Source organism: Microcebus murinus, chromosome 16 (genome assembly GCF_040939455.1).
Source record: "Microcebus murinus isolate Inina chromosome 16, M.murinus_Inina_mat1.0, whole genome shotgun sequence".
NCBI classification, from domain to species: domain Eukaryota; kingdom Metazoa; phylum Chordata; class Mammalia; order Primates; family Cheirogaleidae; genus Microcebus; species Microcebus murinus.
In genome coordinates this window covers 24,553,513-24,566,521 of record NC_134119.1, presented here as the reverse complement: position 1 = coordinate 24,566,521, position 13,009 = coordinate 24,553,513, and the positions used below count along the sequence as shown (strand labels likewise).

At 43.5% G+C, this 13,009-nt stretch overlaps 1 protein-coding gene across 3 annotated transcripts in view; it reads left to right on the top strand.

Annotated features, from left to right (window-relative positions):
- SHLD1 (shieldin complex subunit 1) overlaps nt 1-11,783 on the top strand; it is an 84,955-nt gene extending 73,172 nt beyond the window's left edge. For all 3 annotated transcript variants that reach the window (XM_076010944.1, XM_012755078.3, XM_012755080.3), the window contains one exon: nt 10,861-11,783. In XM_076010944.1, the coding sequence (XP_075867059.1) occupies nt 10,861-11,315 (455 nt within the window). In that variant the 3' untranslated portion in view covers nt 11,316-11,783. The remainder of the gene's footprint in view (nt 1-10,860) is intronic.
- Nucleotides 11,784-13,009: the final 1,226 nt, after the last annotated feature.

Sequence of the window (13,009 nt, the reverse complement as noted above, 5' to 3'; positions counted from 1 at the left end):
TCTTTGCAAAGATGGAAATTTAATTCCATATTTGCTACCAGTCCTAGCTCTTAATAATTCATGTTAGAAAATCTTTCAACAAAAATGCACCCCAAACTCCTCATGGCCCACATTTTCTGTCGTTTAGTCAGCCTCAGTTTTCACTTCTCTGCTGTCTATAGTCTTTCACTGCATAGGTTGTATTATGTACATTTTAAATATTGTTCGTGGCTTTTTTTCAGCTTCTCTGAATTTTTTTGTGTTCCCCAAAGTTCTGTGCTTCAGAAGAGAAGGCTCAAATTTATGCTTTCCTTAAATTTAAGTGTAAATAGCAGGAAAGGGAGTTGAGAATTATCTCCCGTAACTGTTTTCATTGTATTTCCCAATCTCATCTTGCCTTTTCAGTTTAACTCAGTGCTGCAATTCTGACTCAGCCAGCAGTCATTCTGTGAACCCTAGATCTTTTCCGCCTATTTTCACAATCTTTTTTTTTTTTAATCCAGCCTGTTTCTCCTTAGTCAATGTATTTACTAACCCAAACTTTTCCCTAAAGCTCTTTGCTTGATTTTTATTAATAGTTGCCATCAACTAACAAAAATCCACCAGCAGGCTCTCTGGAGGTTGAGTCATTTCAGTTGCACCCACACTCTGGTGCTGGTCCCCCTGGGAGGGATGTGTCTGGGGACAGCTGGAGGGCTCTGCCAGCCTGGGCTTTTGTGTTTGACACTCCCACACGCTGGGACACCTGCTCTTTCTACCCACACAGGGATCATGTTTGCTTTGCAGAATGTGCACTTGGGACCTCTGTGTAGTTGCAGTCCTCCTGCTGTGAGATGGAGAATGTTCGAGATGATTCATCCCTTCAGCTCTGCTGCCAGGATGGGGCAGTAACTATTGGTAAAGATGAAGTTCCTTCCAGTCACAAATGCTTGTTAGTGTGGACTTCCCTTATGATACGTATTGATCGCTCTGTAGCAGACGTACAGGAGCATTCACGATTCACTTTCTAAAATCCCAGGTGTTAAAGGACAAACACCTTAATACTTAGATGTAACAACTCTGCTATAGGTACTACTCTTGTCACGATGGTAATAATCATAAAGTAGCTTTTATTTATTGAGCACTTACTATGTTCTAGGCTTATGCTAATGAATCGTTTAATCCTTACAACATCTCTATGAGGTAGGAGCAATTATCCTCATTTTATAGATGAGGACATGGAGATTCAGAGATGTTAAGTAACTTTCCCAAGATCATACAGCCCATAAGTGGTGATGCTGGGACTCAAGCTCGAGTCTTCTAAATCCAGAGTCCACACTTGCAAACATCTCTTCTGTGAGGACAAAACCAGATTTCTAATCTATGAGTATGAGCTTTTACAAAATCCAGAATTGAAAGCCACCTTATAAGGTAACATATTTGGAAGTGAATACACATTGAAACCATGCTGCCTACATTGCAGAGAACTGATTTTGGAATTCCTTTGTGCGATTGCTTACAGAATCAGCATGTGTAACATAATAAAGTCTATTTTCTTTTGTGAATAAACCTTGCCTCTTACCCCATGCCATGTTTCCCTGCTTGATCACCTACATTCTTTAGGTGATTTCACTCCTAGTGCCTCTTGCCAGTTTCCAAAAAGGTAATTTCTGTCTTCTGATGATAGAGATTGGTCACCAATGAGGACATTTAGAAGAAGCTTCCAAAGAAAGTGAAGACACTTCCTAAGAAGCTCCAACATGTTCTTAGTAGTGTCAGCATTTTATAAATACAAATGAGAGCTTGGCCTTTAGGAGGAGGCCAAGGAAGAAGGAGCACTCCGCCATTTAATTACATTCTAGTGTGTTTGTTTACAGTTCAATCTGTGGACTTCATAGATGAACTTAACATTGATTTGATATGGAGTGAGATCTGTTTACCAAAATCTGCATCTAACAAAAATTCTACCACATATAGAAAATGTCAGACTTTCCTTGTCTATGAGAGATGTTACCTTCTCTTGGAGAGTCTCTTTTTGTGGGTAGAGATGGGGTCATCACTATGTTGCTTGGGCTGGTCTCAAACTCCTGGCCTCAAGTGATCCTCCCACCTCAGCCTCCCAAAGAGCACTTTGGGATTACAGGCGTGAGCCATGGCACCTGGCCTTCTCTTGGAAAGTCTGATTGCTGATGTCAGCACTGGAACTGGCTCTGTTTGGATAGGAATCCTGTTCTGTTCCTCTTTAAAATCTTAACATTACCAGCTGTTGACTTGTTGATTTGGACAGATTGTGGGAGGAATCCTCCTCTTCAAGGAAAAAGGGTCAGGCTTCTGCTTTTCTGCAAACAGGAATGATCTCTCTGCTAAATATGTATCCAGCAGCGCTTCAAACATTATTTTTAAAGTGCTTATATTTTTCTTACAGGTAAAGTTAAAGCTAGAGTTTCGAGCGTCATCTTAATTAACTATTCATTTAACTTAACTCTGCAGAAGTAAACAAGCATAATCAAAATAGCAAGGTTGCCATAGCAACCAAGATCCAACTCACTTGCTTTTCCTCTCTGCTCACATCACAAGTGCTCCTTACCATCTAGGCCAGGCTGTGAAGCAAATTGGCTGAAACCTCCTATGTGAAATGAAAGTTTAAAAACCACTGGGGGAAAAACATTCTTAAATGATTGCTTTAAGTGTTTCAGTGAAGCTCCTAACTCCAAGTGGCTCCAGAAGGAAACTGTCTCTCCCTTGTCTGACAGCCTGGCTGCCCAAGAGCCGTTTAGAACGTGGACGGGGTCAGGGCATCACAGCTCTTGTTCTAGAAAGTGGGAGAGTTCAACCAGATCATTCCTCGCGGCTTTACTAGCTATAAAGGGGGTCAGGTTGTGATCCTTTAACTCTGTTACTCCTTTGTGACAAAAATGCAAAACTAAGCTGTTTGAAATCAAACCTCAGGGTAGGCCTCAAAGAAGAAAATTGTCAAGCATTTTTATGATCAAAGTCATTAGTTCCGAAACTTTCATCATCTGAATGATCTAGGGAGGCCCCACCCTGCTTGGCTGTCATTGCCAACATGTGAAGCTATCCCCCGTCCTAACTGTGGCAAACGATAGCCATGTGTAGATCACATTAATTAATACAATGAATGAGCAGATTAAAACACCTTTCCCGCGTTCCAGTGGCCGACCCCTTCATCCAGTGATTCTGGAAACTTGGTCCTTGTCTCGATTTTCTGGTCTAGAAAATAAGACACTGTGGAGCCAGATGTTTTCCCTGCTCCTGGATCCGGCTTGGTACATGACTTCTTTATTAAATAGAGTTGAATCACACCGTCACCTTTGGTGGTGTTAAGCTGACACTGTGAGGGTTGTTTGGCTTGAGATTTGCCATTAAAACAAAACAAACCTGCTGGTTTCTCGGGAAGTCCTTCTTTCACCTTCACATTTCTTTTTATCCCCTTCCATGTGAGAGACTGGAATAACCTAGTCATGAGATTAATCAAGGAAAAGTCAGACAAAAAATGGCTTTTTGTTGTTGTTGTTGTTTTGGTAATTCATTTTGCATGCCATTAAAAAGAAATGAGATAAAGAGAGAGAGGGAGGCCAGGCATGGTGGCTCACGCCTGTAATCCTAGCACTCTGGGAAACCAAGGCGGGAGGATCGCTCAAGGTCACGAGTTCAAGACAAGCCTGAGCAAGAGCGAGACCCTGTCTCTACTAAAAATAGAAACAAATTAATTGGACAACTAAAAATATAGAGAAAAAATTAGCTGGGCATGGTGGTGCATGCCTGTAGTCCCAGCTACTTGGGAGGCTGAGGCAGGAGGATTGCTTGAGCCCAGGAGTTTGAGGTTGCTGTGAGCTAGGCTGACGCCATGGCACTCTAGTCCAGGCAACAGAGTGAGACTATCTCACACACACAAAAAAAATAATAATAAGAGAGGGAGAAAAAAAATCTCAATAGAAAATTGGTAAAGAATATGAATAAACAGGGAACACTCATTCTATTTTATAGAATGAAGTGTTCTCCAATAAAAAAAATTAGAGAAAAATGAATATGAATAAACAGTTCACAGAATTGGAAGCCCATAAGTGGATGAAAAGCAACTTGGCCATACTAGTGATCAGGGAAATGCAAATCCAAATAAAGAGATACAACTTTACACAACATCTGGCAATATCAGGATTTGGCAAAGATGGAGAAACAGGAAAACCCAGCACTGCTGGTGGGAGTGTAATTGTTGCAACTACTTTGGAGACTAGTTTGGCAGGATCTAGTACAATTGAAAATGCACATTTCCTTCGATTCAGTGATTTCATGTCTGGACGTATTTCCAGAGAAAGCCTCGCACATGTGCACGAGGAGATATGTATCAGGAGGCTCACTGACGCCTTGTTTGTGATAATGAAAAATAAGATACAACCTCCTACTTGTCCATCAGGAAGAGAGTGGATGAAAATAATGTTAGAATATTAGAATACTATAAAGTAGATTTATATCTTCATACATCAACAATAGCTAGAAGTAAAAAATCATAAAGTAGGATATAAAACATAATATATAGAAGGTAAAAATATTTTTAAAAGAAAGATGAAAAACTTTGTAATAGAATATAAAATATTATCCCAAGGTTCTTCTGAATTAAAACAAAGAAAAAAAAAAGGAAATTGTATTTATTTATTTTCAGAGACAGGGTCTCACTGTGTTGCCTGGGCTGGAATGCAATGGTGCAATCATAGCTCACTGCAGCCTCAAACTCACTCCTGAGCTCAAATGAGCCTCCTGCCTTGGCCTCTCAAGTAGCTGGAACTATAGGCGAGTGCCACCACACCCAGTTATTTATTTATTTTTTTTGTAGAGATGGGGTCTCGCCATGTTGCCCAAGCTGGAATTTTTTTTTTTTAAAGCAAGATGCAAAACTTTGTATATTGAAAGCTAAATTAAAATGACCACCACACATAAACAACACTCTATTGCTTATGGATACATATATATATGTAACATATAAAAATAGGCTGGAAGGAACCCAATTAATATCTATGAAGAAGCAGTCAACTGTAATTGAAATGTTTAGTAAGAAGAGAGGTTTCAAGCAAATATGACAATATGTTAATTGTCAGTTTGGGGTTGTGTGAGCTTGGGTGTTATAGTTCTCTGTGGTTTTTAGAACATTTTAATTTCTTAAGAAAAATATAAAATGCCAAGGCAAAAGTAAGACAGCTTACACACTGGAACATTGGCCTTATTAAGTTGCCCTGACACCTAATTTTAGGGCTCTTCACTGATCACACCTTTGTTATTTTCCAGCATTCATTTTATTTCTCAGCAGTAGCCTCTTAGAGTACCCTATCCTCCACCTGTCTCATCTGTTTGTCATTAGGATGAAGGATGACAGCATATGCCACTTCCCCTCTGGGTGATTCATCCAGTTCTAGCTTTCAGATGTAAACAAGTACAGACAGAGACTGTGGTTTCAAAAGCACCTGACCAAGCCATCCATCCTTTTGAAGTGTTAATTTGGATTAAATATCTTGATATTCACACACCATCTCTTTGTATAGATACTAAAATGTATAAATCATGGTTGCTATCAGAAAAAAGGAAGCTTAAGCTCATTAAGCTTTTTTTGTTGTTGGGTTTTTTGTTGTTGTAGTTTATGTTATTAATAAAATAGGATGTAAGGTGCCTTAGAATGCCAATTCTGGCATTACTACACAGCAGGGAAAAGCCAGACAAAACCAGGAAGAGGAATCAAGCCAGGTACTGATGGGTAGAGTGAGTTGGGGCCCTTCCCTTGCCAGGCAATAACCAAAAAGTTCTTGGACAGCAAGGGAATAGGAGCAATGCCAACTGTGAAAAGAGGGAAAAGGAAAAGAGGATTGTCTTGGAGAAAAGAAGAACAAATCCATGGAAGGCTTAGCGAAAAAAGGAAGAAAACAGAAATCTGTAGACACCTTATTATTTATATCACAAACTGTGATGATTTCCAGTGTCAAATCTCAGCCCTTGGGATGTAACTGTGTGGTGGGAACTTTTTCCTGTTAACCCAAGTATATCTGTCCCATGCCACTGGCACCAGGTTATATATCTACTGTGTCGTGATACCCATATACGTTCAATGAGTCTTGTGGTCCAGGGCCCTCTAGAGAGTGAAAGAGGATGCTGTTCACAATTAAGTGAAACAATTACTCTAAAGCAGGTCTGTCCTGGGGGAACTTCCCAGTCACCCTCGTGAGTACCGGTCACCCACCCTAGTGACCACATGCTTTTACAGGAGGAGTGAGTACTTGGAGCTGGACGGCGATCAGAAGTGTCTACCTGGCTTCTTGGCTTGGCCCCCAAGTCCTCCAGTGCCTAACCCAGCCTTTCCTGTCTTGTAAGAATTCTCTGCCCTGCCAGACCACCCCACACCGTGCTCTCTGGTGTTTCCGGCTCCTCGCCTTGCTCCCAGGTTCTCCCTCCCTGCAGTAGCTTTCTTCCTCTGCCTCGTCTGTCTGAAGATGACTCATCTTTCCAGCCCCAGCATTCCGGCTCATCCTGGCTTTGCTTGGCTTTTGCCTCCTGGCCCTTGGCCACTATCACTGGGCCGAGCTCTATGTGTTGGACAGTAAATGCTCCATAATTATTGATTGTGAAAGGCAGAGACAACTGGGCCACTTTGGAAGGCTGGTCCTCACTTCCTTGCAGAGTGGTCTCCAGGGGCAGCTGGCAGAGGCAGACACACAGCACTGACCAACTGGGACGGACACCTCCTATTTCCCTAACAGTGTGGGACACCACAGCACAGCAAAGTTTCATCCTGGCTGCCTTCAGAATGTTGCATGATCTCCAGGGCCTTCAAGCTAAACCTTCAGGAAAGATGACTTTCTTATACCACAGCTATAAAGAATGTTTAGACCAGCCATTGTCTAAAAGAACTATAACGAGAGTTACATATGTTATTTTAAATTTTTCAGTAACTACATTCAAAAACACAAAACAAACTATTAATTTTAAGAATATATTTATTTAACCCAAGAGATCCAATATATTTCCATTTCAGCATGTAATCAATATTTTTAAATTATCAAGAGATATACATTAATTTTTCATATTAAGTCTTTGAAATCTGGTGTGATTTTATGCTTATGTCTCCATTAACCACATTTTAAGTGCTCAATGCTCCATATGGCTAGTGGCTACTGTACTGGACAGCACAGATCTAGGTGTACATGTTGCTCAAATCACATTTCATTATACTGTGTGGCATTCCTTACTTTTTTATCACTATTATAAAGTTTTTAAAAAATTGTCTTTGAATTGTGTCAGTCTTTAGGAAATATACCTGAATACGATGTGTGTTGGGACTAGATAGGAGTTTGGCTACTTTTTTTTTTTTAACTTTTTTGTTTACAAAAGTTAACCTTGATTTCATTCATGTGTTTGTTCATTCTACAAGTGTACCAAGTACATGGGGATTTATTAAACATACAATAAGGGGGTCTTTGTGTATCAAAGATTCATCATGCCCTTGAAAATGAAACTCACCAAATAAAACATCAACTTTTTTGTACTGAGTACCTACCATGTGCCAAGCACTGTGTTAGGTCCCAAATAGCCTGTAACAAGAGAGACAAAAATTCTTGAGTAGGAGAAGATAAAAAAATTGTGCGTATGTGTATTCAGATGATACTAGGTTTATGTAGAAATATAAGGCAGGGAAGGGAGGTGGGGATAACAAGGACTTAGGGGAGTGAGAGAAATACAACTTTGTTTTTTTCCTGAGATAGAATCTTACTCTGTTGCCCTGGCTAGAGAGCAGTGGCATCATCATAGCTCATTGCATCCTCAAACTCCTGGGCTCCAGTGATCTTCCTGCATCATCCTCCCGAGTAGGGAGCCAGACTCCAAAGGCCTTAGGTTTTCATTCACCCGATAGCCCTGTTCTCCCCTCCTTTCCTCCACAGAGCAGGGAGTGGGAGGGATAGAAGCGGGGAGGAAAGAAAAGGAAGCAAGATCTGGAGCAGGAAGAGGCAGCCTAGCCCAGATCCATGGGTCATGACTCCTAACACACTGAAAATGGCAGTGCCTCCCACAGAGGTGCCCTACCCAGGGCGCTGTGAGGCCTGTGGAGTCTGGCTGCTGTCACAAAGAAGAGTCGTGCATCAAAAGTGTACTGACAGGCCGGGCGCGGTGGCTCATGCCTGTAATCCTAGCACTCTGGGAGGCCGAGGTGGGCGGATTGCTCGAGGTCAGGAGTTCGAAATCACCCTGAGCGAGACCCCGTCTCTACTAAAAAATAGAAAGAAATTAATTGACCAACTAAAATATATATATACAAAAAATTAGCCGGGCATGGTGGCGCATGCCTGTAGACCCAGCTACTTGGGAGGCTGAGGCAGGAGGATCACTTGAGCCCAGGAGATTGAGGTTGCTATGAGCTAGGCTGAAGCCATGGCACTCACTCTAGCCTGGGCAACAAAGTGAGACTCTGTCTCAAAAAAAAAAAGTGTACTGACAAGTGACCATCACTGATGACCAGGACATGCCCTCCAGTCCCCCATTCACCTTGTTCTTCTCCATGAATTTTTTTAGAGCCACACAAAACCCAAGGAGCCTCCAACAGGCAAACCAAGGCAGCAGGGCCTGGGAACTTAGGAGTGTGCCACACAGTGCCCTGAAGAAGGGGCAGCTTCCCACCCGAGCAGCATGGAAGGAGACCTTATAAGCCACGTATTTCTTCTTTCCTTAAATCCTGATACATTCCCATATTTTTAGATTAAACATTAGATTTCTTTTTTTTTTTTTTTTGAGACAGAGTCTCGTTTTGTTACCCAGGCTAGAGTGAGTGGCATGGCGTCAGCCTAGCTCACAGCAACCTCTAACTCCTGGGCTCAAGCAATCCTACTGCCTCAGCCTCCCAAGTAGCTGGGACTACAGGCATGCACCACCATGCCTGGCTGATTTTTTCTATATATATTAGTTGGCTAATTGATTTCTTTCTATTTATAGTAGAGATGGGGTCTCGCTCTTGCTTAGGCTGGTTTCCAACTCCTGACCTCCAGCAATCTGCCCGCCTTGGCCTCCCAGAGTGCTAGGATTACAGGCATGAGCCACCGCGCCCGGCCTAAACATTATATTTCTTTTGGCTCTGTACAGCCTTGAAACCACAGACCCTCCTAATGAGCAGTTGCTTGTAAAATAAGGCAGGATGGCCATTGATTCAGATACACGAAGGAGGCAGAATTCTAAATATCAAATCCCTTTAGCAGAAACTTGTTAAAGGTGAAGGCTAAAATGTTTCACAGAGACAAAATCCTGTTGTGTATTTATCAGCCACAGAAATAGCTATGGAAAGTTCCCTGGAAGAAACTCCCATCAGACATCTGGGTTTCTAAAGGCTAATGGCACTTCTTGCAGAATACAACCATTAATATTAATGCTCCATGCTAATTCATTGTCTTGAATTACCAAATTCAAATAAGCATCTATAACTCCTAAAGATATGAAAGTACTTTTAGTTTTCTAAGAATATCAAGTATCTATGTGTTTAACAATTGATCGCTCTGGGGAAATAGGTTAACTTGAAACAATGCATGCAAAAGCATTGTGATATCCAGCTGTCCTCCTGCTTTTCTCCTTGTACATTCCCAAAGAAATCCTATTCATGATGGAAGGCATATTGAAATAAAAAGGGAAGTCCCGGGCCACGCACGGCGGGTCACGCCTGTAATCCTAGCACTCTGGGAGGCCGAGGTAGGCTGATTGCTCAAGGTCAGGAGTTCGAAACCAGCCTGAGCAAGAGTGAGACCCCGTCTCTGCTATAAATACAAAGAAATCAATTGGCCAACTAATATATATAGAAAAAATCAGCCAGGCATGGTGGCACATGCCTGTAGTCCCAGCTACCTGGAGGCTGAGGCAGCAGGATTGCTTGAGCCAAGGAGTTTGAGGTTGCTGTGAGCTAGGCTGACGCCATGGCACTCACTCTAGCCTGGGTAACAAAGCTAGACATTGTCTCAAAAAAAAAAAAAAAAAAAAAAAAGGAAGTGCCACCCAATTTGGATGATGCTAGAATCATTGGGAATGGGGTCCTGGCTGAGAAAAAAAAAAAGAAAACCCTATCTCTAGGTCTGAGAAGGGAAGAATGCAAAACTCGAGTAGGTTCTAGCAACAAGGGTGTTGTGCAGAGAATAGTGATCTTTAGCAAAGGTCCCTTAGGGAGCTCAAGGCACATTAATATATTACAACGCAGTGGGCTTCAGCTCCCACTTCTTCCAACATCCATCCTGTGAGCCAGTGCTCCTCTTCAGGAGAGGAATGAGGGGTGGCGGGACATTATTGTCATGGGGAGAAGGACAGTTCACTGTATGGAGCTGTTCTGTGCACTGCAGGATGTTACACCTTTGACCCCACTCACTAAACGCAAGTAGCACTTTGCAATCACTGACACAAAGACATGCGCAGACCCTCCCTAGAGTAGACATTGCTGCCCCCGTTTGAGAGCTCTACAAGTCTGGGCTATATCAACATGGAGTATCAGATGGACACAGCAGTGGTTGCTGTTAATACTGTGGTTTGCTGCCTGCGTGCATCATGGAAGGAAATGTTTAATTTCAGGCAGTCGTCAGTGAAAATAAAGATAGGATTTTTTTTTTCCATCCAAGTTCACAGCCACCTTGAATTTCTATAGAGGGTCCCCAGGTTAACACCCCTGATACATGCAAGTAAGATGTTCTTGTGATGAGCAGACAAGTGTCAAAACCCCAGGATGGTGGGGACAGCTTCTGAACTCAGCTGCTTCTACCCACTGCCGTCACCTGGGAAGAGTAAGTGTATTGAACTTAAAAGAGACATCGTCTGCTCTTGGCTTGCCTTCTGATATTTCTGATTGTGTGTTCCAGCATTGGACTGTGTTTTGTCTTGCAGACAGCAATAACCTGAACATTGAACAGAATGACTCCTGGGCTTCTGAGAACTTCTGGCTTGACCCTTCTGTGAGAAGCCAATCAGGGACCAAAGACGAAGACGATGGACTTCGCAACTCCCTGGACAGATTCTACGAAACGTTTGGCCATCTGCAGCCAGCCTCTGCATCTGGCAGAGGGAATCCACTCTCTGCATCTGTCTGCCAGTGCCTGTCTCAGAAAATCTCTCAACTGAGAGGCCAGGAGAGCCAAGTGTACGCTCTCCGCAGTTTTCAGATGGCCCGAGTCATCTTCAACCGGGACGGCTGCTCGGTCTTACGGAAGCACTCCAGGGACACCCGCTTCTACCCACTGGAGGAAGGATGTTTGTCTCTGGATGATGAGGAGCCAATTCCAGGACTTTCAAAAGATATTATTAATTTCCTCTTGCAGCAGAATGTGATGAAAGACCCATAGCTGGCACCTGGTGGTGCGGGCAGGCAGTATTGCAGGTGTAGCGCGTGGCAGCCGCTGCTGGTGGGCCACCAGATTCCCCGGGGACTCTTGCCAGCTCCATGTGCCCAATCCCAGCTCAGTGTTTTGTGGTTAAAGGCTGGTACCTGTGATCTGGTGTTGGAGCCAGTCCACCCATACGGAGAGCCAGCAGGCTCTGAGACTTAGGTGTCCCTGTGGCCATCCCACGGCCAACTCCCCTGGGCCCTGGCCACTGACTGACTGGGTTAGGAGTCAAACACCCAGCTTGCTTGCCTCAAAGAAAGACATACCCTGAAGTGCAATTTATGCTCCCTCCCCTCCCCATCAGGCTGAGGCTGGGACTTTACATGAAGGCACACCTTGCTGGGCCTCATTCCTTTCTCCATCCTCCTCCCATCCATTCACTGGTGTGTCCAGGAGCCTTTCTTTAATAAACCTCTTCTATCTGAACCCTTCACTCAGAGCATCCTTCTGGGAGAACCCAACCTACAATAACAGGTTTTTGTGAAATGAGGTTTGGGAAGGGTACAAAGCCGAATCAGGTAAAAGAATGACACGAAGTTGTATAACTGAGGCCAAGGGATTGAGAATGTATGTTCTAAAATAATATAAAGATTTAAATTTGGTTCCAAAAAGTACATCACATCTTAATCATACCGCTGCCTCCTCTCTAATGCCAGAATTCCCCGTTTTATCATACTAACTGGGTGCGGAAGGGACATTTGGACCATCTAAAATAACAGCTCAAAATTCAAGATTTTTTTTAAGTCTCTTTGCCCCCATCAGACTGCAAATGTGAAAGGTGAGAAGAAAACAATTGTGCACCACCCACCAAAGTGTGTGTAAGCACGATACACAATGAGGGTATGGTAGGTTGAGACGATGCAGCCTTGTTTCGATTTGTGGGTGAAGAGAATGAGGAATCCTTTACCCAGGTGGAGTCCTTCTTCTTCTCATTTTTGTTCTCTGCCTGCCTGCTGCCAGCACTCTGTGTCACCCTTTGAGTAGTTGGCCCCTCCCCTATTGCCTTGGTCCTTGCTCCAACACCCTGGGCTCTCACCTGCAGACGCTTGCCCAGGTTGGGGCCTCTCTGCCACCCTGTCCCTGTCCTTCAGGCCTGAGCCCTGCCTTGCCAGGGAGCTCTTGAAATAGCCAGTGCATGCTTGCACTGGCAGATGCTCAGCTCTGCGGGTCGTGTCCTGAACCCCGGTGTCAGACTCAGTTGGAATGACATCAGCTGGCACCAGGCTCTCCAAAAGTGCAATTGGAAACCATGTGCTAATCCCTACCTGGCCAGTCCTCCAAACACATTACATGGGCACAAGGGGTTATTTTGCATGTTGGGGGGAACAACAAGAGAAACTGGCAGCCCCGTGCAATTTAATTGTGAAATTTAATTGGCCTAAGACCCCAGAAGCTTCCCGGAAAACAGGCCATGCAAATGGGTCAGCCTAAAAGTGAACTTAAAAGTGAGCATGCCCTCTCAGGAAGGTCACTTGGGGACTCTTGGACAGAGAGAGGCGCCTTTTAAAGGTTAAGAATGACATACTCAGGCTTCCAGTGTGGGAAGATCCGAGGTAAGAAACAGGGCTCCAAATTGAAATGTAGAGGCGCCCCTGGCAGGAGACCCTGATGCAGTAAATGGGAAATGAGTAGGTCTTTAAGAGACACTTGGG